The 27,638-nt window shown below is 55.8% G+C and overlaps 1 protein-coding gene and 1 long non-coding RNA gene across 2 annotated transcripts; one reads left to right on the top strand and one right to left on the bottom strand.

Moving 5' to 3' along the window:
• Window positions 1-6,574: 6,574 nt before the first annotated feature.
• On the bottom strand, window positions 6,575-15,781 carry LOC120873540. The gene is made up of 5 exons (XR_005723485.1): window positions 15,085-15,781; window positions 13,061-13,185; window positions 9,797-9,919; window positions 7,727-7,925; window positions 6,575-7,504 (listed from the first exon to the last, which is right to left on the bottom strand). It is a non-coding gene; the product is annotated as an uncharacterized LOC120873540 (long non-coding RNA).
• A 101-nt stretch (window positions 15,782-15,882) lies between these two features.
• On the top strand, window positions 15,883-18,710 carry LBX1 (ladybird homeobox 1). The gene is made up of 2 exons (XM_040254221.1): window positions 15,883-16,408; window positions 17,105-18,710. The coding sequence occupies exons 1-2, from the start codon at window positions 16,084-16,086 to the stop codon at window positions 17,623-17,625; spliced, it is 846 nt and encodes a 281-aa protein (XP_040110155.1). The 5' UTR covers window positions 15,883-16,083; the 3' UTR covers window positions 17,626-18,710.
• Window positions 18,711-27,638: the final 8,928 nt, after the last annotated feature.

Genomic DNA, 27,638 nt, shown 5'->3' with positions numbered 1-27,638 from the left:
CTCATCCAAGACCATCCTGCTTTTCATCCTGCTCCATTCACCTAATCCTAGCAGAGCAACAGCCTATAGCCCTCACAGCTGGGGCAACCATAGACTTTATTATCCAAACTAGGATGGTTTTGAGAGTCAAAGGGGGCTCTGTAAAATAATAATAACAGTGGCAACAATGAAAACTTAAGAATAAAAATTAGCAATGACAATGGGACAACAGGCATGAATTGGAATTGCCCTGGGTATATGATATCTTACCCATCTGACCACACTCCTCTCTTGCTCAAAGACCTTCCATAAATCCCACTGAATTTAGATTCATGCTAGCATTCAGGTCCTACATTTCCAGCTTCTGTCTCATGCACACCTTTCTTCTAATAAGAACTATTCACTGGTCCTTGAACATGACTCATGCCATCCCAGTCACATGCCTGTGTTCATGTTCTGCTTTCCAGAAATCCTTGCTTTTGACCTTGCCCCCCCAATCCTATTCATTTTAAAACTGAAACCATAAATGACCCTCCATGAAGTCTCCCCTCATCCTCTTCTTGCACCTCTCCTGTAGCACTTTGCATTTCCTCCTTCGTAGAATATTATTCCTACTCTTGGCTCTATCAAAAATGACGAACGGTGGCTGCACATGGCTTCACTCCTGACCAGCTCTTTGCCTGGGTAGCTGCTTACAGTGTGGCCTGGCATTAAAAGATGAGCTGGGCCAATCTGACGTCCTCTCCTGGGAATTTGAACTATGAAATACAGAGAGACTAGAGCAGTTAGCAGAGGTGATGTAGAGAGAGACTCAGAGAGGCCGGCTGGTCAAATGCAAGTCACAGTTATGAGAAATTATGAGGATACCCAGGAAGCTCTCGACGCTGCACAGGGGTCAGAAGCAGTTATGAGCTGGGGCCCTGGGGGCCAACGTGAGTGGGAATCCTGATTCTTCCACTTCCTGGCTTGAACTTGGGGCAGAGCACCTAACCTCCTTGAACCTCAGTGTTCTCACATGTAAAATGGGGATAACGAGATTAGCTGACACACAGTTCTTAAGAGGATTAAGTAAGAAAGAAAACCAATCTGTCTAGCTTTCAGTAAGTGTTCAGAATTTGTTAGCTCTCATTCCTTCTCCTCCTGTAACAACAGTTTAATGAACATTAATGAGGAGAGACAAACAGATAAAAGAAGACCCAGTGGGGTGCCTTTTCACCTTACCATGAGGGAGAAGTCAGTGCCAAGAGCTGCCTGGGGCCATGTGCTTCCACAGAAAGACCTTCCTTTTTCTTGTGATTACTTGAGGGAATCTGTTTCTTGTAAACAGAAGGACCCCTGCCCAGACTCCTGTCTTTCTCTCAGGTCTGGACTTGAGCTCCTCACAGTCTTGGATGATACTCCTGCCTGGGCCTTGAACACAACTCATGGTCAATGCTTGGTGAACAAATGAATAAGATTCCAAGTCATCTCTAAGGAACCTACAAAAAAGCTGTTCTTCAGGGACTTAGACGGAGAAGGCAATGGCAACCCACTCCAGTACTCTTGCCTGGCAAATCCCATGGATGGAGGAGCCTGGTAGGCTGCAGTCCATGGGGTCGCTAGGAGTCGGACAGGACTGAGCAACTTCACTTTCACTTTTCACTTTCATGCATTGGAGAAGGAAATGGCAACCCACTCCAGTGTTCTTGTCTGGAGAATCCCAGGGACGGGAGAGCCTGGTGGGCTGCTGTCTCTGGGGTCGCACAGAGTCAGACACAATTGAAGCGACTTAGCAGCAGCAGCAGCAGGGACTTAGAAACACCAGGGGTACACATCTGGGGGAGAGTCAGCCCCCTGGTTCATGGCCTCAACCCTCAAGCTAGGGAAGAAGGCAGGCCAGGACCAGGATCACTCTGGAGGACTGATGCTGCGGGGTGCCCTCACTGAGTTCCTGTCTTGCCTGCATGCTGCTAGGCCTGGCCTCTTCCTTTCCTCACTCCCTCTGGGCCCAGGAGGAGGAGCTGCGGGGTCACAGGAGGGGCAACTGAGGGAAGAGAGTCACTGGGTCATGTTGCCAGTCTGCTGAAACAGGGCCAAGGCATCAGCTACCAGCCTCATCCCCTCCCCTCCCAACCCCATACCCAACTCCGGCACACTCAGATCTATCCTGACCCTTCCCTTCACTGTGCTCTTTCCTACTATGTCATTGTACATGCTGATCCTGCCCTCTCAGATCCCCTTCCCTGCCTGTACCTTGACCAAAGACTCCTACCACTTTTAACACTCAGTTCAGAGCTGGCCTCCTGCTGGAATCTTCCCTGGATCTCCCAGATAGGGTTAAATGTTCCTGCTCTGTGCTTCTAAGGTCTTTGTGGAGACTTTTATGAGCCAAGGCTCATCACTCCAGTTATCCATGTACTTGTGTGTCTTTCCCCAAGAAGGTCTCAAGGACAGGAATTTTGTCCTATTCATCATTGTGCCCCGTGTCTAGCAAAGGATCTGGCACATAGTAGGCTTTCACCAAGTGTTGACTGGATGAATGTATGAACAGGGTAACGGTTTCTTCCAGCTGGATCCTGTTTTCTCTTCTTCCCTGGATATCTTGACATCATCTGCAGTTCTGTGAACTGTTTCTCCCAAAGGCACTTCTATCTACCCACAGTCCCAAGCGACATCTGGTGTCTACAAGGCAGGACATGGCAGGGTTAAGGGTCTGGAGTGTTTTGGGGTTAGAGATCTGGGGCTTAGGGACGAAGCAGGGACCACAGGAGAATGAGGACAAAGTGGGGTGGGCTGGGCACTTGAACGTCTTCACTGGTCATTTGGGCCTGATGGGTGGGTCCAGACTCTCTCTCCCAGACAGGCCTCTGACTGGGCTCCCAGGCATGGCAGCCACTCTCCTGCCCTCCTACCTCCCCAGGCCCAAGGCTGAGCGGCTGGCAGAGGCAGGACTGGGCCAGCCCGAGCAGACAGCCTTGCGCGATTGCTGGCTCCAGGCCTCCCAGCCCAGCTTGTAGCTCCCCCCAGAGTGGCGGGATTGATTGGCTGCAGCCGGAATGGGCACCAGTCTCCCTGGCTTGGACAGAAACGGGGCCATCTGTTACACCTCTAGTTAAAAGTACATAAAGTTGAGCATTTGTGCGCCGACAATACCACCCCTGACACCCTCCACGCGGCACAGCGCTCTGGCTCCTTGGCAGGCTTGTGCTCCATGACAGGCCGGCACAGCTACGCCTACACGCTGGCTGGCATCACGACTCCACCCCCCCCAGCGGCCTAGCCCAGCTGGGTCCAACCTGGAAGCCCTAGATTCCACCTATATCAGAGGATGGAGGGAAGGAAAGGGGACAGGTGGAAGGGTGCATACTGTGGGTGACTCTTGGCCCCAGTGCAGGGCTCCTGGGTGGCAGATGATGCCACACTTAAGGTCTGATTTGGGAGAACCCAGTACAGCTACTCATGCCAGTCCTAGGGCATGGGGCTTCAGGTGGGGCTAGGCTGGCTCTGGGCCCACACCAGGCTTTGCATTTCCTGGGCCAAGCCAAACAGAAGAGTCTATCTTGCGACCCAGGACACTCATGCCTCTTGAGTTTGGAGCCCATGATGGCATCTCACATCAACCCAGAAGACAGTTCTGTTCAAGGCTGAGTTCTGGACTGTGGTTTTCGGCTTGGAATTCTAGACTCTGATTTCTGAACCCCAACTTCTGGTCTCTGACTTTGGGTCAGGACACTCAAGGCATTCCACAGACATCTTTTCCACTTATAGTCCTCTGGTGCTCAAGCCAGGCCAGCCTACTGTCTCCCAAAACTGTTACGAGCAGTCCTGCCTGCCTCTGTCCTTTTGCCCCTGCTTCCGCTCCCTCTAACCTGGAATACTCAATTTCTTCCCACTAGCCTCTCAGTCCTTCCCATCTTCTGAGACTGAGCTCTAGTCCCAGCTCTGCCAGGCAGGCTTCTCTAGCTACAGGGCCCCTGCCTGCTCTGATCTCCCAGAGGCCTCCTCCCCAACCCAAATGGTTTCTTCCGAGGCTTGTTCAGTATGAGACTGGACTCCTCTGCACAGGTGGAAGCTGGGCTGGCCTTTGTCTTGCCCACAGACTAGAATAGAGCTGGGAGCGTGAGTGGGGAGGAGGCTTTGTAAGTGCCAGCCTGAACTCAGCTCAGCTGCAGGGAAAGGGGGACAATGACTGCAGAGGTGGTACTGGCTCTCCCAGGGGCCACTCCGTAGCTCTGATGGGCACAGCATGGAAGGCGAATGGCCAGGTGGACAGACAGCTTTTGATTACTCATGTGTTTTCTTTAGTACACATTTATTAAACACGTGCTACATGATCTTGTGTGGATCATGGAGGAGAAGGAATAGTTAAAAAAAAAATATGATTAGACATAGTGCCTGCCCTCAATGAGCTTACTCATTAGGAAAGGCCACAAGACAAGTTCAAATAATAACTATAATTTGAACTATAATTAACCAAAATCAACAGAAGTGTCCTTTATCTTGTGCAACAATAGACAGTCAGAGATGGAAAGGATCCAGAAGGTCAGAGACTTTAATACCCATCCTCAGCCAAAAGACATTTAATACATTGCTTGAGATAACGTGGGTAAAGCTCTTACTTGGCACAAAATACACAACGGAATTGAGTTGGCCAAAAAGTTTGTTGGGGGTTTTATGTAAGATGTTATGGGAAAACTGGGATGAACTTTTTGGCCAACCCAATAAAATGATGAAGAATATGATGATGGCAGTAAGACTGATTATTAGCCTTCCAGCTGGTTTGAAGCATACTCCACCTGTTGGGAAAGCTCACTGCCCTCCCCCCACCCCTGGCAGTTCATTCCATTGTTTACACTTCTACATATTCATTCATAAGGGTAAGGTGAAATCATTCTCTGTCCCCACTGCAATTGTAGTAATTCCACCCCTGGGTCACAAAGAGGCTGGGACTAGGATGAGACAAGTGAGATGCCCAAGCACAAAATTTCAGGGGTTGTACACAACACTGAGAACAAGTACTTCCTTAAACTGTGTGCCCTAAGTGCCTTATTTGCTTCATCCCAGTCCCAGCCCTACCACACAGTGAGTGGGTACCCTTCCCCAGCCAGCTCCAGGCTGGGAACTGTCAGATTTCTCAAGTACCCTTAGCCTCCAAAGAAGCTCCTACCAGAAGCCTACAGGAGGGGGTGATAGGGGCAGATGGAGACTGAGAATTCTGGGAGGGTGTTAGTTCCAACTAGGGGGACTTATCTGCCCATCCCAATCTTTTCTGCACAACACCTCCTTTTGGCCTGGCCTGGTTGCCCCCAACTCTTTCCCACAGCCCTGGATCAAGGGAACAAGGGACTAAAGGGAGGCTGGTGTGCCCAGATCTGTGCCGGAAAAACAAACGAGAGGCAAGTGGGTTCTAAACTACATTGAGAGTGAAAGTCACTCAGTCATGACCGACTCTTTGTAACCCCATGGACTGTAGCCCACCAGGCACCTCTGTCCATGGATTTCTCCAGGCAAGAATATTGGAGTGGGTTGTCATTTCCTTCTCCAGGGAATCTTCCAGACCCAGGATCTTCCCTGGGGGATTGAACCCAGGTCTCCTGCATTACAGGCATATTCTTTACCATCTGAGCCACCAGGGAAGCTACTGAGCAGTGGGCCTGGATAAGAAAGTCATGTGACTGTTTCTTCTTCTCACGGGTATCCCAGGTAGGGGATGTGTGTGTGTGTGTGTGTGTGTGTGTGTGTGTGTGTGTGTGTGTGTATAAAACAGAATGGGAAAGCTTACATGCCACGGACAACTCTGGAGGCCTGGGATGAGGGGACGCTGAGGGGAGAGTTGGCAAGCAGGAGGGCTGAGGGAAGGGGGAAGTGGAGTCTAAAGACAGGTGGATCTGCTGTGCTACTTTCCAGCTGGGTTCCTCAAACAAGCCACTTGAACTTCTGAGTCTCAATTTGCTAGCTGTAACCTGAACTTCAAAGACTGTTATCTACCTACAGGGAGGACCATGTCACCTACTGTGACATGCCAAGATCCTGACTCCAGGGGAAAAAAAAAAATCCTGATTCCGGTCAGTCACGTTCATCAGGCTCAGGGTGAGGCCCCAGGCAGGCCAAAACCTGGCCTCTGCTCAAACTGGAGTTGCACTCTGCTCCCCAGCCTGGGCTGGGGTTCAGCCTGGGGGTTTATTTCGCCTAGAACCACTTTTTGTGGCCTCCTTGTCGCTCTCTGTCCCCCATCAACCCTCGTCCTGACAAATCCTTCTCTTTTTCCATTCCAGCTTATAAAGTCCTGTTTACCCCCGCGGCGTCTTCAGCCTCCCAAGACAGAACCCTGAGACGCAAGCAGCTATAGGGTTTCTCTTCCCATTTTCATAGTCGCAGACCGAGGCCCGCAGCAAGTTAGAAACGCTGGAGGGAGCGTGTTTCGGAGCCCCTCCCCCAGGCTGGGGCCCGAGGGGCCACTGAGAGACCTCGGTCTGGTAAGGGCCCCGTGTGCTGGGGGTGGGCGTGGGCACAGCATACAGGGCCTGCGTTTCCCCCCGGCCGCCAGCAGCAGGCGTTGCGGCGGAGGCGCCCTCCGTACCCGAGCATTAACTTAAGAATAGCTCACACTAATCCCTGGCTGTGTGGAAACAGAGTTTTATTAAATGCTTCACACAGATTTGGTATAATAAAGATGAATATATTATATCTTTTGCCTCCCCCAGAGTGAGACAATAATAAGAGGAGGAAAAAAAAACAATAAAGTGAAACATAAATACAATGTAATGGGACTTGTGTCGAGGGACGCGTGGCCTGTCGGGGATGCCATGCCGCGACCTTGCAGCGGGAGCTTGGGATGGGGTGGCTGGGGAGCCTGGATTCCAGCCTTCCTTGCCCAGCCAGCAGTCCCCGTCTGCCTTCCTCCATTCCCCCCAGCCAATTTCTCTGCCGCTAGGAGGACCTTCCCTCAGAGAGGCGCCCCTGGAGGGGGTGAAAGAGTCGGTCGTCGTCTGGCCACACCTATACCCTGGTGTGGGCCTTGTGCCTTCTCCTCCGTCCCCCAAGACCTGGTCTTCTGAAGACGTCGGCTACACAGGACAGACTGAGCAGATGGATAAACTCGAAAGAGGAAAAATCCAGGTGCGAAGGCTTCAACCTGGGCTCTGCTTCGAAGAAGAGCTGCCCTCCCTGTCCCGGTTTAGGGGGCTCTCCCTCAACAAGCTGGAGGTCTCCTACCCTGGGTGTCCTTTCCATCCTTCCCGGGGAGCGGCCAAAATCGTTTACCTGAAAAAATTTTCAAAGCTTTTCCGGCACACACAAAAAAACAATGCTTAGCGATTCAGCCCAACCCTCCTCGAGAAGGTGGTGGCCGCCCCTGTGAGGGCTCGATTTGCCAGTCCAAGGGAGGTGCCTGGCTCAAATTTAGGAGCGCCTCCTAATCGGAGGCAGGTTCGAATCCCACCTGTGCAGTTGACCAGCAAGACGCAGTCTTAACCTGTTTCCTCTTCGGTAAAAACCAAGATGTGGTGAGGACTGGAGAAGCTTCTAATGCCTGGGAACCCATCAGCTGTAAAAAAGAAAAATAAGCAGCTACCAGCTGCTCTTAAAATATTCGTTAAAATAAATGGTCGTTTCGGACCTAGTATTCTCCCGAAACTCACTTCCTCAGGCCCCAAGGCAGGCAACCCCTTTTCCCAAACAAATAGAATGACTTAGTCTCTCATCCATCACTTTCCCTAAATTTCTTGACCTTTGCCCCGTAAAGGCCCAGAGAGGTTAAGAGACTTACCCAAGAACACACTGCCGGGCAGTGGTGGAGCTGTCTGGGGTCCAGGTGCCATCAGTCCATCTTACTTGCCTCTGCAAAGACACCCCAGCCTGCCTCGTCCCCAGCGGCCTGGCCTCCGGAAGCCCAAGGCACCAAATCAAGAAAAACAAATGCGTAGAGGCGGAGGAAGAGGAGGCGGCGGCGGCAGAAGACAAGGATTCTGCTGGGGTGGAAGGAGGAATAAGCAGGGAAGGAGGGACGCGAGGTGCCTTCGGCCGGACTTCTCGTCGGGCTGCCCAAGACCTCCGGAGAGCAGACTGGGGCCTCGAAGGGCCAGCGGTGTCAGCGCGAGGGTCTCCGGCGGCGGCCCGAGGTTCACTTCGTAGGAGTGGGGAGGCTGATGGAGAGAGGGCGGGGCCGACTGCCTGGAAGTGAACGGCTATGGAGAAGAGCCGGAGGAATCAAGCGACAGTGGATGTTGGACGGGATGAATGCGAACTCTCAAGATCAGAAACCCAGGGGCTGGTGGAAAGTGGAAAAGCCAGAGGAAGCTGGCTCTGCTCAAACGAAATAAGGTTGAAGGCGGTGCGCATTTAGACAAGACCCCGATGCTGGGAAAGACTGAAGGCAGGAGGAGAAGGGGACGACAGAGAAGGAGATGGTTGGATGATAACACCGACTCAATGGACATGAATTTGAGCAAGCTCCAGGAGATGGTGAACGACAGGGAAGCCTGGCGTGCTGCAGTCAATGGGGTCTCAGTCGGAGAACAACAGGCCTAGTGGCCTCCGGTGCTCCCTTCAGCGCCGGCTGACACGAGGTGGGGACACGAGGTGGGGGCGCGAGGGTGGGCTGCCGCCTCGAGAACTGGATCTATGGGGTGGGTGGGTCGGTGGGTCAGTGGACGTGGGGTGGGGGAAGAAGCACAACCTGGGGATCCACCGTGGGTAAAAAGTCCCGCAGCTTCGCTGGAGCTCCATTCTGAGCACTAGGAAAATCCCGGCCCAGACGAAGCAGCCCCTGGGCACTCGGGCTCTGAGCACAGGAGCCCGCCTTCTCCTCTGCTCAGAGCCACCCCGCCCACGTTCTCTGCGCGACTGGGCATTGCCGCAGCTCGCTTGCCCACAGGTCGGGCCCCCTCCTCTCCTATTCCGGCCCCGGTCCTGCTGCCTGTTTTCTCTTGCCTAGGGTCTTAAGAGCGGCTTCGCTGGGACAGCCCTGCCCAGTAGGCGCCCTCTGACTGGATGGGGCCGGAGGGATTCCGGGGACCAGTAAGTCTCCTGGGATTGGGCCAGGCAGAACCCAGGATGCTAGTGGGCAGGAGTCTTCTATCTGGCTCCCTCCTCAAGCGCGTTAGTGACCCCCCCTTCCCCTCAGCCAGAAGGTGAGGCGCTAATGCAATGAGCCCCCGGGTGGCTGCTGAATTATTCACGTGCAGTTTATTATGAGAAGCCTGACTCAGGCCTTTCTGGAGCCTGCCTAACCAGGCTCGCTGGCCGGCTCCTAGGTCTCCTCCCCCGGCACCGCTTAGGTTCCTCCCCCATCCACCTGGCCTGGCCCAGGCTCCTGTGCCTGGCGCCCTCCCACAGGCAGAGACCTCTGTGGTAGCCTGACCACCATTAGCGGTTTGGGGAGCTCAGGGACCCAGGAGTTAGGTTTAGTAGGAAATCAGTTCTTGGTGCTTCCGTAGATGGCATAGCGGCATAGTGAATGGAACCCCTATTGTGGACCCAGGACCAGCAAGGACTGGGGTGCAGCCTGTTCCCAACTCCCCCCTGCAGTCCCAAACAACCATCCCAAGAGCCCACCAGCCCATGCCCCAGGCTGCAGACCTGCTGAGGTGCACAGGGGACCAACCAACCTCAGCAGCTTGATGCCCAGGCCAGGGAGTGAGGGGCACACTTTCTCTCCTTCTGGGTTGGGACTTCTGGCCTCCTGCTCAGCTTCTCTGCTTACCAGGAAAGTGGTCCTCACTTCTGGACCTACCTCAGTGCTTCTGGATTCTCATGGCTCATTTCAAATGCTACTCCCCATGGGACAGAACCAGACACTACTCCCCCCACCCCCCCACCCCCGGCCCCTATACTTTACCCTCTTCAAAGTCCCCTGGGCTACCGGGGAAAGGTGTATTTCCTGCCACTCCTACTGGCCCATCTCTCTCCTCCTTCTGTCTGTTCTTCCTCTCTGCTTCTGGGCTCAGAATAGGATGGGAGTCTGTTTTTTGTTTGTTTTAAAAAAGAGAGACGTTAACAAACTCCATTCTTGAGTCAGGCCATACCACAGCTGAGTCCATAACTTAGGACACTTCCCACCTCCCATGGCCAAAAAGCATTAAAGAATGAGTTTTATGTGCCCCTTCATGTATATTGGAGGTACTAGCCACAGGAGTGCCTCACACATCTGCAAGCAGCTGGAAAAACAATGCACCTACCCTTCCCTCACTACCTTCATCATCTCTGAGGGGGCACAGGCAGAGGTCCCTGCCTAGTTCTCCCTTTTTTCTCTTGTTCATTTAGTTTATTCATTCAACGAATCCATGGAGAGTTCTTCATATATGCCAGGCTGGCACAGGTCATGGAGAGGAGTTTCAGGTTCCCAAGTTCATAGCCAGAGGGAGAGAGGTAGAAGGACAGACAACAACCAGCAGTTCTTGGCAATCTGACAGTGTTTCCATGGGGAATGTTTGAAGGGGCACAGAGGACAGAACAGGCAGGAAAGTTTCCCCAAGATGAGTTGAGCACTAAAAACAGCAAGAAGTGCCAGGAGGGAATTCCTTGGCAGTCCAGTGGTTAGGATTTCACACTCTCACTATCAGGCCCCAAGTTCAATCCCTGGTCAGGGAACTAAAATCTCATAAGCATGCAGCATAGGAAAAAAAAAAAGTGCCAGGAGGGGCAGCAATAGATTTACTTCTGGCCTCAGGCTGAGGGAAGTAAAGGCCTGGGACCAAAAAGAGGGCTGCAAGAATATGGTCACTTTGGCCTTGAGCATCTTTCCTCATCTCTGTCCGTGTTACTCAGTGGTCTGTTGATCCCCCTACACTTCTAAAGGGCAATCAGTTACCCCATGCAGGACTGAATCGCCAGAAAGAGGTTGGCTCATGTGGTGGAACCACCTGTCACTAGGTTCTAAAGGAGTTCAGTTCATGAAAGAAGTTGGGGAGGTGAGAAGAGAGAAGGAAGGAAAGATGTTCTCCAAAAAAGTGCCCTGGTCTTAGAGCCTGCCCCCATCTCTCTTTGCCAGAAGAGGTCATGGTCAGAGACAGCAGGACAGGTCCAGAAGCAGGTCCAGAAGCAGGCTTGGAGCCTGGCATGAATTTCACAGCAGCTGGCTCCCTGCTCCCCAGGCCTGCAGAGAGGCAGCTTCTCTCTCCCTTCCCCTATTGGCCTGCTTCTGGCCTTAACCTTTTCTGGATCTCCAACCCCTTTTGAGAATCCAGTGTATTACATAATATTGCCCCTGAAAAAATATGAACACTTGGGCTCATACATAATTTTACACACAATTTCTGGGATCTGCAGAGCCCCTAAAGTCCATTAAAAGAAACTTCGGGCTCTGGTTAAAAATTTTATGGTTCTAGGATTAAGATTTGAGTCAGGAGGAAACAAAACAAAACAAAACGAAACAATCTTTAAGTCCTAACTACTCCCAAACAGGCTGTGTGACTTTGGCTGTGTTACTTAACTTCTCTGGGCTTCATTTTCCTTATATGTAATCAGGGTAATAGCAGTAACTACCTCATAGGGTTGTGAGTAATAAGTGAAATCAATAAAACTCTTAGCCGGAAGCCAAGCACATGGTAAGGGCTTATGGTGTTTATTGTCATGGTTATTATTGTTGTTGTTACTGCAGAAGGTGGCCCAGGGCAGAAAATAAAAACCAAGTGGGCAGTTCTGGTTCAGCCAGGGTGGCAGGAGTCTGCTTCTACAGCAGAAGAAACACTCTCTGAATTCCATGAGGAGTGTCACAGTAGCAGGTCCCTGGGGGACAAAAATGATCCCACTTGGTGGTCAAGTTAACTCATTTCCAGCAATGTCAGAACTTTTTTTCTCAAGGAAGCTCTGGCCTGAAGGCCAACATAATGCTTACACAAATAATCTGGAAATGAATGAAGCTACCAAAACAATCTGGATTAAAGCTGACAGCGCCTTTGGGGATTTATTTGAATTATTCTCCCATGCTAAGGAATAACTCTGTGTGTCAGTCTACAGTGTCCCCTATCCTTACAATTCATGCAATGTCCTTTCCCTCCTCTTTGTCTGAGGAGGGAAACTAGGGGAAAAGCAGATCTGGGGCAGAATAATCCCTTCCCCTTGCAGTGGAGATGGAATAAGGCTGGAATACCCTGGTGGTATTTCCAGACAGAAAGCAGGAATTCAGGAGTCAGGATACAATATTGACCAGGCTCTGAAGACAGGCATTCCCTCTGTGGAACAGACTCCGGGACCAACTCCAGGGGAGAAGACAATGGCCCAGCTGACTGGGAAGTGGGGAACCCTATGGAGCCTTCCAGATCCAGCATTGGATGCCTGGAAGGGGGTTGAGCAGAAGGTGAGATCCTGGAATAATGGCATATTCCTTCCAATCAACCCCTACCCTACCTGTCTCTGAGTTACTTCCCTTTCCAAATTTCACGATCTCCAAAACTCCTCTGAGGTGGGACCACCAAAGCCCAAGCCTTTCCCCTCTACACAATTGTCTGTACTCCATTTGCCTGACAAAAACTCATTCAACCAATACTTGAGGGTGTCCCCATTCTTGCCTAGCCTGTGAATGTCTGAAGTGGACAACCCCCACATCAAGTGCCCTGTCCAAAGGGATCTCCCATTCTGGCAGGAGAGGAATGAGGCTGAGGGTAGACCCCAGCACAGCCCCGAGCTCTGCAGATGGGTTTGGGCTCTGCTGGTGGGTTTGGGCTCTCATGAGTTCAGAAGATTCCACCCTCCTACACATTGGGGTCTGGAGTGAGTTGGGGGAAAAATAAAACAACAGTGGACTGGTTTTTGAAGATAATCTCGATGAGGTGTTGGATTTAGGGGACCCTGAACAAAAATGGGCAGGTGATACCATGTGCCCTCTGATTCCCCAGCTATGCTGGCCAGAGCTGTTTGGCCAGCCAAGAGTACAACCAATTAGGCCAAACCCCTCAAAACCTTGGGATTGGACAGCAGGTACCTGCCAAGAAGGGAAGAAGATTTGGCGATGGTGGTTAGAAGGGGTAATGTAGCAGATGATTTCGGAATGTCCTGTGCACTTTGACACAACATGGCCATAAACTAAAGGTCCAGGGAAACAGGGCTCCAGGGGAGACAGTCTATGCTGCCACCCCGCTGCTCCCCAATTCATATTCCTCACCTTCCTGGCAACCTCACAATAATCCTGAATTCTGCTGTTCCTGAGGGACTGGGAGATGGGAGGAGCAGGGTTGTCCTTGCGATCCTGTCTTGCAGACCAGAGTCAGGTGTGAAGAGATGAACAGACTGGAAGAATGGGGGAGGAAGAGCAGGGGTGAGAGCTCCTCTGGAGGATGAGGACCAAAGAGTCCCCATTCCCTGACGTGGATATGGCTCGCCTGAGCCTCTGGGTCATGGCTTTGGGGGTTATGGCAGGAATGGGCTGTGGGCGAGAGGTGAGGTGGAATCCTAAGAGCAGGAAGTGAGTGGAGAGAGCAGACCCCTTTCCATCTCAGAGCTTCCAAGCCAGCAGGGTTCAGCTGCCCGGAACCCTCTTCTTCGGGTCCCTCTTCACAATCTCTGGACTCTGACCCTGGGCTCAACCTCACCTCATGGCTCCCAGAGTAGCACTGATGCATCAGAGACTGGCCTGCCTGGGGGATAGTTCTGCATCTCTGGGGGAACATTCTCACTATTCCTGCTTCTAAAGTACCTGTGCTTTCCCCAAAATGCAGGACAAAGACGGGGAGAAGGTAAATAGCTCTTCCCAACACTGCCAGGCAGGCCTGGGGCAGTCACTGGGGTCCCAAACAAGAATCCTCTCTCCCTACACTGTCCTATTTTAGTCTGGAGAGCTACAAGCCCTTTTCCAAACAAACAAGTAACCGGGAGATAAAAGACACTGATCTCTGATGCTCAGAGGTCCCTATGCTAGAGGCATCCAGGGAAAGAACCTGTCCCCTGCCCCGCAGCCCAGCTTGGTCTTCTCTCTGGAGCAGGTAGGACAGGGCAAGAAGCCCAAGAGGTCCTATTCTTCCCATCCCAGCCTCTGAGCTGGGCCACGGTCCTCTGCACTGGCCTCTCTGGAGCCATCTCTGGACCAAGCAGGGCTGCCAGACTGCGCTGCCTGCCCCGGAGTTTACAAACAAAGCCAGGGAAAGGGCTGGGGCTGTGTGTGAGGACAGCAGCTATTCCTCCCTCAGCTGCAGCCAGTCCCCTCCTCCCCTCCTTTCTACAGGGGCAGAAACAGAAAACTAGGGTGGCAGGGCAAGTAGCTGTATACAAACCAAAGGAAGGACTCAAAAGAAAAAAAAAAAAAAAAACTAGGGGCACAATCACCTTGGGTGCCTCAGGGGAATGAAAAACATAGGCATGCCCACATACCCACAAGTTCACATACGCTTACACAAATATATCCTTGGAGAACCACACGCATATGTACATATTCGAACACATAAACATTCAAATACCGATGCACACAAATGCTCACTTGATACGCACAGAGTTCGGGCCATAGGGTTGCCAGAGTCCAGTCTCACTCGAACCCCAGCTCCCTGCGGGTTCCTGAGAGCGCAGCCCCAGCCGTGACCCGGCCCCCTCTGGGCCCCCCGCCCCGCATCCGGAACAGCTGGAGTCGGCCTGGTGGTGCACTCAAGCCGGGCGCTGGGCTGGGCGGGGCCGGCAGCGGGGCCCCGGCCGGGGCCCGGCAGAGCGCAGCTGGGAGGCCCTGAGCCTGCCCCGTTAGCCCCGGCACCCGGCCCGGCTACCTCGGTCGGACGCCGATCACCAGACGGGCCGTGGCCCCAGTCGGCCCGGAGAGCAGAGGCCGGAAGAGTGTGCAAGATTGAGAGAGGTAAGGCTGTCGCTTCGGCTCCGGCCGGGGGAGAGAGGTGCCTAGAGCCATCAACAACTACCCTCGCTCCACCTCTCAGCTGGGTAAGGCTGTGTCCTCGGACTGGCCTCCTCCCCCAACCCCTGGGATTCCCCCACCCCTGTGTCCTGTGTCGCCTCATCCAGGGCTGCAGAACCTCCTCGGACCTACCGCGGGCCACCCCGAGGGCTGCAGATTCCTTCCTCCAGGCGCGTCGCCCAAGGCCGTGGGTGAGGGGTAAGTGGGTCTAGGGGTAGGGGCGCTGTGTCCTTGATCTCAGCTCGACAAAGTCTGCTCTGGGTGGCGACGGGGCCCACCCAGGCTCCCGGTCTTACCTGGCCCGCGCGGCGGCTGCATACCTCCCCGGCTGTGCTCTTGCCGCCCTTCTCGGGCGCAAAATCCCGGGTTGGAGAGCCCGAGACCTCCGGGCCAGCGCTGCCATCACAGCCAGGCCGGCGGAAGGCGGGTGCTCCGGGAGGGCGGCTCGCAGTTTGGGGTGGGGGCGGCGGCTTTTCAGTCGCCGGAGGTTCGGGTGCAATAAAGGCGCGGCTAATGTAATTTACAAACAGCTCGGGCCGAGCGCGGCGCAGCGCCCGGACTGACAGGCGCATTAGGCAGGCTAATTCCAGCCGGCTCCTCCTACCCCAGGCCCGCTAATTAATGAGCTTCCCAACTTAGAGCCGCCTGCATTGGACAGACAGAGAGTGAAAGAGAGGACGAGGGAGAGGGAGCGAAGGAGAGAGACGGGGGGAGCAGAGAAGAGAGAAGAGAGAGGGAGGGAGAGAGGGAGGGAGAGAACGGGAGGAGAGAACAGAGAAAGAAGAGAGGAAAAAGACGGAGAAAGAAAGAGAGACAGAGAGAAGTGCCGCTGCAGATAATTGATTACTCCTCGATCAAGGCTAACTTGTTAGCAATAGTCAATTGCCCCATCTCTCCGCCTCCCCTCGCAGTACGGGATCGGCGCCCTCGCCTCGGCTCTTCCAACTGCTGCCGCCAGGACCCTGGGCCAGGAACCGCCGCGGAGCCACCTGACACCTTTAAATAGCACCGGGGCTGGCGAAACTGGAGCCCCGTGCGGCGCGCCCCGGCTCGGGCCTCGGATTGCTGGAAGCTCCGGCGGCGGCAGCGTCCGCGTCAGCGCCCTCCTCCTGGGGCCCCGTGCGGCTCTGCTCGCCTCTGCCGTTGCGCTAATCGGCCCCGAGCCCGGCCCGCGCCCTGCCCGGCGCGGCCTCCTTCCCGTCTGCTTCCCGCCGCGCCGTCCGGCGCCCGAGCTGCCCGCGGGCTGGGTCCCCGAGGCCCGAGCCGCCCAGGCCGGGCCCCCAAACGAGGCCGAGATGACTTCCAAGGAGGACAGCAAGGCGGCGCCGGGGGAGGAGAGGCGGCGCAGCCCGCTGGACCACCTGCCGCCTCCCGCCAACTCCAACAAGCCGCTGACGCCGTTCAGCATCGAGGACATCCTCAACAAGCCGTCTGTGCGGAGAAGTTACTCGCTGTGCGGGGCGGCGCACCTGCTGGCGGCCGCGGACAAGCACGCGCCGGGCGGCTTGCCCCTGGCGGGCCGCGCGCTGCTCTCTCAGACCTCGCCGCTGTGCGCACTTGAGGAGCTCGCTAGCAAGACTTTTAAGGGGCTGGAGGTCAGCGTCCTGCAGGCAGCCGAAGGTAGGCGCCGCCACTGGGTTCCCCCGCGCCCAGCACCCCGCGACCTGTTCCGTGTGTCCCACGCTTACTGCCCTGTGTCTCTGCCCGCCTCACCCCCCCCTCCACGCCGGTTGTCAGGGCCCTCCAACCCAAGCCGCTGCCACTGGGGGTGGAGATGCGTGGAACAGGACCCAAACCCTGTCTCCTAGGGACCTCGGGATAGGCTAGAGTCGAGTGACCGCGGAGGGGAGGCGGGAACCCAAGATCTCTCCGCAGTCTGCCTGGCTCCCTCCCATTCTCAGTGGCCTGCTAACTCCTAGCCCTGTTCCTGGGGTGCGGAATGGAGAGCCTTTGCTGGGACCTTTTGGGTGGCAGTAGAGTCGTGTTGATTGCGACGAGGTGCAGAGCCAACATCCACACCCAGTCAGAGCGTCCCTGTCTGGCTATCTTATGTTCTAGCGACCTCGGTTCTTTCAAACGAACTCTCAGGTGACGGGGCAGAGATCAAAATAATTTTTCCTAGGGACTTCCGGTAGACGAGAGATGGAGGAAGGGGACTTGCCATAGCCTAGGCTTGCCCTAGTCCAGGTGGCCGAATCTAATCCGAGAAGGGAACAGCGGCAGACTGATGGCCGGATGGGTCTAGGTGGGGTGAGTAAGAGCCGGGGTGGGGTCTCCTCTCCCCGGGCGCAAGACTATACTCTGGTTTCCTCGCAGGCCGTGACGGGATGACCATCTTTGGGCAGCGGCAGACCCCCAAAAAGCGAAGAAAGTCGCGCACAGCCTTCACCAATCACCAGATCTATGAGTTGGAGAAGCGCTTTCTCTACCAGAAGTACCTGTCCCCCGCCGATCGCGACCAAATTGCGCAGCAGCTGGGCCTCACCAATGCTCAGGTCATCACCTGGTTCCAGAATCGGCGCGCCAAGCTTAAACGGGACCTGGAGGAGATGAAGGCCGACGTGGAGTCCGCCAAGAAACTGGGCCCTAGCGGGCAGATGGACATCGTGGCGCTGGCCGAACTCGAGCAGAACTCGGAGGCCGCAGGCGGCGGCGGCGGCGGCTGCGGCAGGGCTAAGTCAAGGCCTGGCTCTCCGGCACTCCCCCCAGGCGCCCCGCAGGCCCCGGGCTCCGGGCCCCTGCAGCTCTCGCCAGCCTCCCCGCTCACAGACCAGCCAGCCAGCAGCCAGGACTGCTCGGAGGACGAGGAAGACGAAGAAATCGACGTGGACGATTGAGCGGCGCCCGGCATCTTCCACTGCCCCCGGGCTCCGAGCGCCGGATGCCCGCCGCCTCCCGGACCGGACCGCCGAGGGGAGCTGGGACCTCCTCTGCAACTCCCTCCTTCTTCCCGTCCTTGGCCCGGACTCGGCTCTCGGCAGCCGCCTCTTCCCTCTCGAAGCAATAAACCCGGGCTGACCGGCGGAGCCGGTCGCCGCGCGCGGCCTCCACCGCCCCGGGAGCCCTCGCCGTGCAATTCTGTATGGCTTCTGTATAAATATTTAAGCCTATATACCGGGTTCTTCCCAGCGCAGCCTGAATTCTTCCTTTCTTTTGTTAAAGTTTCGGAGATTTCCTTGATTTCAAAGCTCAGGCTGCCGGCTTTGCTGAGGGCGAGGCAGAATCGAGGGTAACAAACACTTAACCTCGAGGTCGGGGGGAGGAGGCCGCCCCGACTTTTTGATTTTTCTCTGCATGTGGCGAATGCACCGGTCCTCTCCTGCCTCACCTCCCTAGACCTATTGCAGTTTTCTTTTATTCCCGTCTGCCTTTATTTCCCCCATGCTTGGGAAGGGACTGAGGGGGACAACCGGGTCCTGACTTGCAAGATTTAAATCAGTTTTCTCCCCCCACAATCCTCCCCCCCACCCCCGCGAGAAAAGTCTGTTTTCGATGCCATTTCTGCCTCCTAATGCCCAGAAACGTTATTTTAAAGATTCGTTCCCACCCTCTCTTGGTTGCCTTGGACTGACTACTGGGGTCCAGGTCTTAGGGACAAAGCAGGGGGAAATCCAACAACCAATCAACCAACGGAAACGGAACCCAAAGTCCAAGCATTATTTTTTACTCTTTTTAGAATTTCTTTGCATGTGACAGAGACTGAGAGGAGGCCCACCTCAACCCTCACCCACCTCCTCCACAGCTCTGGGTCTGTCTTGCAGTCTCCAATGCCCTGCTCCTAGCTCGTCTTGGCCAGACAAGGGTGGCTGGATGAGGGTGGGTCCCGCGTGCCACTCCCCTTTTCCTGCCCTGCCCTCTCCCTCCCGGACTGTACCTAAGGCCTCTTTCTCCGATAAATAAAGTCTTTGCCATTTTACTAGAACCGGCGGTGACCGTGTCTGAATGAGTGGACCTTCTTCAGTGAAGCCGCGGCAGGCTCGGTGTCTCTCGGCTCCTGCTCTCGGGCTGCCTAGGCCTTGGCGATTTGGAGGAGTTTCGGGGCAGGCGTGAGAATGAAGGGTGATGGGGAAGTGGTGAGAGAGAGGAGGCGCTTGTTGCCCACGAACACGCGGCAGCTACCAAATGGTGAGGGGGCGAGAGAAGCGGGCTTCGCCAGGTCCGGGTAAAAAGTGAGGCGTACGATGCTGGGAGGAAATCTGTGCGTACTCTGAGGGCGCCACGGGTGCAAAATTCATTTATGTGGGGCAAAGGCTGAGGGCGGGGGGACTTGCCCTGGGGTTCGTGCATCGCAGCCGAGACCCAAGGGTATTCTTCCTGCGCTCCCCGGGACACCGGCTAAGCCTTGGGTGGTACAGCTCAGTCGGACAGCGGGGTGGAGCCTGAGGGCTCCCAAGTTTCGGTTCGCCAGAGGGCCTCAGCCTTGGGGGAGGGAAGAAAATAAAGCCAAAGGCACGAGGGCAGACTGAATTGCTGACATGGGCACAGGAAGATGTGAGCCCGAGGCGTCTGTGAGTTGGGATGGATTTCTGGTAATGCTCACAAATTCTGGGCCCGGAACGCTGCTGGGGACAGAGACACATCTACCAAGAACTCTGCCGGGGGGCTGGTGGGGGTGTCCCACCGCCCCGAGTGCGGCTGGGGCACGAACAGGGGCAGCTTTCACTTTTCCGAACGGACCGGGTTTCTCTCTGGGCTTTTGTTATCCCTGGGCTGGCGAGTGGCCGCTGTCACTAGAGGAAGGTCCCGCCTCCAGGCCACTCGGCTCTCTTTCTAAGCAAAATTGATGTGAGAAATGCGCATCTGTTCTCGGGCAGGCGCTGGGGCCCCGGGGCCTGAATCCGAACGTGCGAGTCCACGAGGAAACTAAGGGAGAAAAATAGAAAAAGAACAGAAAAAAAAAAAAAACACTTCAAAATCTGATCGAGAAAGTGGAAAGCCACAGAGACGAGGGGAGAAAGAGGAAAAGCTACACACACAGAGAGAAACAGAGAAACAGAGACGGAGAGAAAAAGGAAATGGGGGAAAGAGAGGAGCGGCGAGAGCGAAAGAAGGAAAGAGGCGGCCGGGCAGCCGGGCCGGCGTGAGGCCGGTTCCTCCCGGGCGACATAAATCGCCTTCTCAGGATGGATGGGTCTGTAATTCGGAGCGCGGACCATGAAGGCCGGGACGAATGGACCCGGGCGGCCGCTGACAGGCGACAATAGCCGGGCCCAGCCCCCCGCGGCTCCGGGTGCGGGCGCGGCCACGGCCCTCCGCAGCCCAGAGCGCGCCGGCGCTGGCGACCATATGGTTTTTGAATTTTCTTCACAATTTGTAGACAATTTGATGGATTAGGTCCCCGCGCGAGCCTCCCCGGCACAAAGACGGCGCAGGGAGCGCGGCGCGGCGGTCACTCGGGCATCTGCGCCCGCCGTGCGCTCCCCGCCCCCGCCCGGCCCCCGCCCCGCGCCCGGAGCCCGGGGCCGCCCGCCCAACACGCCCATGAATCCCAATGAAGCGGCCCTGGCACCTCCGGCCGCTCCCCGCTTCGCGGCCCCGGGCCGGGCCCTGCTGGGTCCCTTCGGGCTGGGGGCGGCGGCCCCGGGGCTAAGCCCACCCGAGCTGCGGGGCCCGCGGGGCGCGCAGCTAAGCAGGCGCATCGGGGCTGAGGAGAAACGGGGCCATTTATCCGCCCGTCTAGTTAAAGCGGGTTATTTGTTTGCTTCCCTGGCCTCCCCCTCCCCTCCCCCTTCCCTCCTCCCCCTCCTTCCCCTTCTGCCTTTTATTCTTTTGTCTCTAAATGGATTTAATGAGCCTGAAAAACATGACAATTGAATATAACCAAGAAATAAAAAATAACGAGGGAGGAAGGAAGGAGGAAAAGAAAGAAGGAAAGAAGGAAGGGGAAAGATTAATAAAATAAAGGGGGAAACCCATTCAATTCAGCAAATGTTTGTTGTGCGTCTTTTCTGCACCAGGCCACGCTGGGGGCTGGGGAAATGGAAACGAATCAGATCCAGTTCCGGCCCTCAAGGAACTCCCAGTCTAGCGGACGGGTCCCGCTCTACCCCAGTGAAGACACAGGAGACTGGGTCGAGGGGCAGGGAAGCGCCTTTTGAAGAGCTCGGAGAAACGACTTCGGGCTCGGGGTAGAGGGGGCTTCAGGGAGGAGGTGGCTTTGGACCCAGGCCTGGAAAGACGAGGAGGAATTCGTTGTTTCTATAGGCCAGAGAGAAGGCGGGAGGAAGGAGGGACTGCAGTCGTCGGAGGGAAGAGGAGAGTCAGGCGAACGCTGAGCCCAAGGAGGCCCGAGGAGAGCGCGCAGTGCAGGGTTCCACACCGTTTGGGGAGCGGTTTCAAGCCGCCCCGGCGCAGTCTTCCCGGCTGCGCTGGATTCCATGCCTCCGCCAGGCTGCCCGTGGGCTTCCGGAGCCTCGCTGACAGCGCGCGTGGCCTTGGAAGTCCGACTCGTTCGACCGGGCAGCGTGGTGCGGGGCTAGTCTGGCCCCATCGCGCAGGGAGGCGGCGGCGACCGAGGGCAAGGGCTGAGGGACTTGTCTGGGGACTGGAGGGAGGAGCTGGGATCAGGGAGGCCTGGGCTGTAGCTCACCCTCTCCCAGGCAATCCCGGCTCCGATGAGAGCAGCTACCCGCGCGCCGCCCCGGGCTCTGGGATGGCCTTGGCCGAGCTTCGGGCGCTACAGCGAGAACCTGTGATGTGAGAGGCCCTCCAACCCAAGTGCGGGCCCTGGTCTCCTCGCAGGCGCCGGCCCGGCGGGCCTCGGGTGCGGCTGTGCGTGGTGTGTTCACTGCATGTGTGCGCTCTGTGGGGGCCAGGCGCGTGCATTATGTGTTTATTCTCCGAGAGTGAGTGTACGTGCAAGTGTGGCCTGGATCGTGTGAGGGGCTGTGGGCCCTGCGCCCATTCTCGGGGCGAGGTTCGTTAAGGTTCGGGACCCTCCGGGCCGCCAGCCCTGTTGCCAGAGTTACTTTACCGCCCGGGGCCGTCTCGGGCCTGCGTACTCAGGATTCCGGCCTCTCTGCAGACCCACTTTCGCTTCCCCGCTGCCCTGGAGAAGCGTCCTGGCTCTGCCTCTTCCTTCACGGGACGCGGGCAGGTTCTGCTCTCCGGCCCGGGACCCCGCGGCGCGGACGGGCTGGGCCCCTCTGCGCTATCCGGCTAGCTCTGCTTTCCCCGCTCCGCCTTCCCCGGCCCGGGGGGCCGGCGGGCGGCGCCGGGTGAGACCAGGAGGCGCAGTTCCTTATTTTACGAGGTGTCGGGCCAGTGTCAGACGCAGCTCCGATAAGTAATACTCCAGTCTGAGAGACCAGAACGTGGTAATTAATCCCAAAGACTTAAGTGTATTTTAGTTCAGGAGAAAAAAAATCACTAATTCAATCGTCCGGAAAATTGAAGTTTGATGCATGAGTCCCCCCTGAAAGGGACGGGCTGGGGCCGCGCGCCTCCCCTCCGCCCCTGCCAGTCGCCGCGGGGACCCCCTCCTCTCCAGCCCTCTGAGCCTCCAGGTCCAGGGAAGTCCACTCACCCCGCCCTGCATGTCTCCAACAGCTAGAACCCAGGGGCACCTTGATTTTGCTCCCTACCCTAATAACCAACCCTTTTTCTTGGGGCCCAGAAAGTAGTTTGTGCTGAGAATACAGATGTTCCACACACGCACACCCCTGGGAAAGAGGCCTAAGGGAGCGCAGGTGTAGGGGGAGTGGCTGGATAAGGGGCCCAGAGTGGACTGGGGTGGGGGCTGCAGGATATGTGGGTGAGGGGACCCAGAATCTGAGCAAACTGGGGTCATGAGGGTAGCAGGTCGGAAGCGGCAGTAGTAAGGTGGAGAGGACCCTGGTCGGCTGTGGGAGGAGTCTGTGGGTGTGCTGGGTGGTGATGGTTAGGCTGTAGAACTATGGACGGTTGGTTTGTGTGGGAACTGGATGCCTCCCTAGACTGTGCACCTGTGCCAGTGAGGTCCTGGGCAGAGGTCAGCAGACCTGGGGGAGCTGGGAGCCTGATCCTGGGTGGGTTTACAGTGTCTGCCAAAGATGAGGCTCAGGACTGGAGCAAAGGAAGGTGGTGGTCCTGGGCCTGTGCATGTGTCTGAGGGGCGAGCAATTCTCCGGATGGAGAATTCCCACCTGAGTTCCCTGGGGCCCCACTCCTGCACCCCCAGATTCAGGGCTGCCATCAGCAAGTCACCTTCAGCTAACAGCTGCCAGTCCAGGAGGAGACCTTGGGGCTGAGGGGGTGGGGGTATGTGTGTGTGTGGCCAGGTTCTCCAGCACCAACAGGGTGTGTCACTGAGTGTGTCAGGAGAGCGTGTGCAACCAAGAGACTAGGCATGTACAGCTGACTGATGGAAACAGAGCATGTGCAGCTGGGGGTGACTGAATGTGTGCTGCTGTGTGTGACTAGGTGTGACTAAGTTTATGCAATGGACAGAAAAGAAGTAAAGCTGTCACTGGGGTGGGAGTGACCAGTGGGTGAAGTGATCCTGCTCTGGGTGTGCGATTTGTGTAAGGGATTGAGTGTGTGCAGATAATCGAGAGAATGAACACTGATGTGGAACTGAAGCTGCAAACAAACAGAATCCTAGCTCCAAACAGCTTGACAAGCTGGCTACTCAAATTCTCAAATTTAGAGTTATGGGGGGGCGGGGAGGATGGGGGGGTGGGAGTGGGGGTGGGGTGGGGAGGAAAGGTACACATGATTGGAAGGGAGGGAGGCTTATGAAAGGAGTGGAGAACCTCCGTCTGAGCCTGAGTCTACTCTGAAGGCAGTTGAGGCAGTGAATAAACACTATAAGCACAGGCTCTGCTTTTTTCGTTGGGGGGTGGGCAGTGTCTTCTGTATGCTGTTGGGTAATGGCTAGGATACAGCCTGCCCCCTCCTACTCAAGTTGGTCCCCAGGCTGAACCTTAGTGCAATTTGGCTTTGGCTGTACCAGTCTCAGGTTGCCCTGGAAGGCCCAGCTTCCCCCAGCTAGGTTACTCCTCCCTGTGGGGACTCCTTTATGTCCTAAATGGGGAGGGCAACGTGGATGTGTGTGTATAGTGGATGGTGGGTAAGTGATGATGCTGGCAGTGTCGGGACTGAATGAGTCCTGCCTGCTTCGGAATCTGGTGTGTGTGTGTGTGTGTGTGTGTGTGTGTGTGTGATGTGTGTGTGATGTGTGCAGTGGTTGCTGTGCATTGGTGTGTGCAAATAGACATGTGCAGGCTTCCTCATGGAGAGCTGGGTGTGGTTAGTTGCTTGTGAGTAAATGTGGATGTGGCAGGGAAGGAAGACTAGTCTTCTGCGAGTATCCTGGGGCAACTGTGGGTTTAGTTATCAGCATGCACAGACAGAGATAAGAGTTGTTACCACATCTAGGTGTGGTTATGCCATCTGAACCAAAATGTGCTCAAAACTCAAGGACTCAAGTCGGAAGCAGTGGGTTCTAGGGCTCTGTGGGGAGGGATCTAGGGTTGGGAGGCTCTTCTGCCAAGAAGTAGACCTTGCCTGCTTCCTCACCTATCCCCTTAACATAGAGCCTGGGAGGGAGGGTGGTGGAGAAGGGACCCCTCCCATGTCTCAGAGGCTGCTCAAAGTGAAGTGCCTGGGTCATAGGGACTGTTCCCTCTCTCCTGACATCTGTGATGGCGCTTATTGATCTGGTTGCCTGCAAACCCCCTGGGATCACATGCCCACATGAGAGGAGTGGAGAACCTCAGTCTGAGCCTGTCTACTCTGAAGGAAGTTGAGGCAGTGAATAAACACTATAAGCACAGGCTTTGCTTTTTTGGTTGCGGGGGTGGGGTGGGGGGTGTCCTCTGTACGCTATTGGGTAATGGCTGCCTGCCATGGCAAATCCAGGGCACATACAACACAGACACACACTGTCACACAGACATCCTAGAAACAAGGCAAACACACAAGGCAGGCACTAAGTTGCACAGATTCCCAATGCAGAAACCCAAAACACACCCACAGGGACACAGACATATGGAACGCCCAGAAACAGTGCAGTCACAGCACATGCATAGACATACAGGTAGCCAGCAGCACACACAACAGTTAAACCGAGAAACCGTTGCTGTGAAACAGTTATGCCAGCCCCACTGTTATACACACAGTACAGACAGAGGCACAGCCCACAATTACCACAAGCACACACGTGCCTTCAGACATTCTGTGCAACCAAGGCACGGAGGGGGAGCTAGCTGGTTTAGGTGACTTTGGGGAAAAAGCTGCCAGGGTTCTGACTGTTCTGAGCAGAGTTCAAAAGCAACTGAAGAGAGCAAGTCACAGACAAAGGTTGTGGGCAGGGAAGCTGAGGCTGCCCGGGAGGGTTCCCAGCCCTTGGCCTAGGAGAAAACCAAGTCCCCAACCACCCCAGAAATGCAATCAAAGCTGCCCACCGCCCACCCGCCCTGCACAATGGCTCTGGCTGGAGTCGTTATCATTTTTGTTAACTTTTTATCGACTGTTTGCTAGATGGCATGTCAGTAAAGTGTATGATTTGAGATGAAAAATTAGGCAGATTAACCTGAGGGGAGAGCCTGATTGATTACTAAATAGGATCAATTTGAAAGTTTTAGTCCTGGCGTTTCTGCAGAGCCTCTTAATACTTCAAACTTCAATTTTACGGGCGATTGAACTAAGCATGTTTCTGACAAAATTGATATATGTATTAATTTGCTTTAACTGGTGATTAATTACTCTCCACTGAAAGAATTATATGGAGCTGTTTGCCTGCGATTTGCATATTAATCAAATTCTAGTTGATAATTCCACTGGTGGGGGGGGTCAGGGGCGGGGCGTGGGTCGAGAGGGTGTGAAGAGGTGTTGGCGCCTGTGCAGGTGCCGGTGTGTGCGCCCCAGTGTATGTGGGGGGCTCCCCACCCCCTCTTTGCTCGCTCCCTGCTTAGCTGCCAGTTTAGTGCATTAAAACCAAAGATGCAGAACGAGTTTGCCCGGCTATTTGGCGGGAGCAGAAATTGCCTGTCCGGTTTTATGATCTGCTCAGCCTGAGCAGCCGGGTCCTTAATGTCCCCTGTCAAAGTGTCCGCGATTTAAAGGGAAAACGGCCCCCGCTTTAGCACCGAGCTAGCCTGACAAGGGACGAGGCAGGACCGAGCACCCCTTTAAATAACTCCCCTTCCAGAGGGACTGTGGTTTCCAGATGGCCCCTACCTCTGGGGACCCTCAGAAACCAAGCTATGTCCTTGGAGAGGTCCTGGCTCCTGGGATGCTCTAGCCATGAAGCGTGCCCCCTCGACGCATACACAAGGGGCCACATATAGGCACAGTGGAGACCCTGAGACATGGTCAGACACTGTCACTTGAGCTGATGGGCAGGAAGCCACCCTCTTGGACAGGCGCAGTCACACTCCTGTTCACTTAGACCCCCATTCTGGGGCCTGTCCATAAACGCACTCAGCTACCCCCACGCACACCCAAACACAGAACCCCACACAGGCAGGGAGCACACATAGACACCCGAGTCACGTCCACACGGCCTTTCAAGCGCACATGGTCACACACAGACACACGTACATTTTCAGATCCACAGGCAGACCTCATCCACACACACACCCAGGCTTGGAACCCTCTTGCATGGAGAATTCGAAGGCAGCCGCATACACCCCAAGGCCTGCTCCCATCTTCCCAGGCACTTTGCAAGTCCCCACGCCCCCTTGGTCCCCTTGCCCTGCCCGACTCTTTAAGCTAAAGGGGGCGGCGCCACTGAATCAACTTTTCCCATCTCTGGATTCAAAGGGTAGGAGTGTAATTAAAACCAGATAATTAATGAGACAATATTCCTCCAGCTACATCTTTAATGAACAAACCCCTTCAGGGCAGCCTCTTCTTCTAGGCTCATTAAAGAGAAGAAAGTTGAGCGGCTCGCGGACTTCCCAGCGCGTTAATAACCAACCCGGAGTGGGTGCCTCGGCTGGGAGCTAGGGAGCCGCCCAGTGCTTCCTGGCCACCGTCCTCCCACCACCACTCTGCACCTTGGCCCGCCCCCACTCCCATCCCCTCCACCCCTGATCCCCACCTAGCCCCAACCTCTCGCGGCTCCCCAGAGATCCCGCCAGCCAGCCGCAGTTCAGTGACTCCCAGCTCCGCCTGCCCTCTCTCTGGCGGCCTCTCGCCAGCGCCAGGCAAACTGCGCTCTGATGTGAGCGGCCGTCAGGCCTCCCATTTTCCCTCTCGCCCCGCGCTGCGCGTTCCGGGCCCTCTGGCTGGCTGGGGCCGGCTCTGTAGAAGGGAAATCAAGGCAAGGTAGGGGCCCGAGTCTCCCTCTGAACCTCAGTGCCCTAGCTGGGTGGCCTAGGACTGGCCTCTGAGCTGCGGTCCTGGGAAGGGATGGGCTAGAGGTGGGGGTAGAGGCGCTGGTTTTCCACGCGCACCTCGTACACTTTCAGGAACGCGCACTAGCAACCACATGCACGTGCACTCGCGCGCACGCTATCTTGCATACACAGGCGTGCCTACTCGCTGGCGCACAAACGCACCGTCGCGGGTCCAGACCGTGGGCCCCGACACAGGGGGAAAGCCTGGCTTGAGCCTTCTCCCCTGCCGCCTGAGGTCGCCCCGGCGTCAGTCTTCTCCAGGGCGGGAAACTTCTCGCTTGGCGCGCAGCCTCCTGGGCCTGGAGCAAGCCTCTGGGCTAGATTAACTAGGAGCGGGCAGCACACAGGGGCTCGGGACCGGGGGAGCCCTAGCCAGACCCAGGCGGGGGCGGTAGCTCTGGCGGCGGCGCCAGTGTTCGACTACGCTGGCTTTTAGGGATGAGTTATGTGGCAATGAGCGGAGTAAATCTGCATGCGCAAAAGATGCTAATTACTCTTAATAGCCTACCCAGACGCCCCGAGACTGG

The sequence above is a fragment of the Oryx dammah genome, unplaced genomic scaffold, assembly GCF_014754425.2.
Source record: "Oryx dammah isolate SB20612 unplaced genomic scaffold, SCBI_Odam_1.1 HiC_scaffold_14, whole genome shotgun sequence".
Lineage (NCBI taxonomy): Eukaryota > Metazoa > Chordata > Mammalia > Artiodactyla > Bovidae > Oryx > Oryx dammah.
This window is presented reverse-complemented; position numbering and strand designations above follow the sequence as displayed.

Bases quoted from the DNA above. Each gene is read 5' to 3' on its own strand.
- LBX1 (XM_040254221.1), top strand. From the start codon at position 16,084: ATGACTTCCAAGGAGGACAGCAAGGCGGCGCCGGGGGAGGAGAGGCGG. The intron at 16,409-17,104 runs GTAGGCGCCGCC...GTTTCCTCGCAG, and splicing joins CGTCCTGCAGGCAGCCGAAG to GCCGTGACGGGATGACCATC.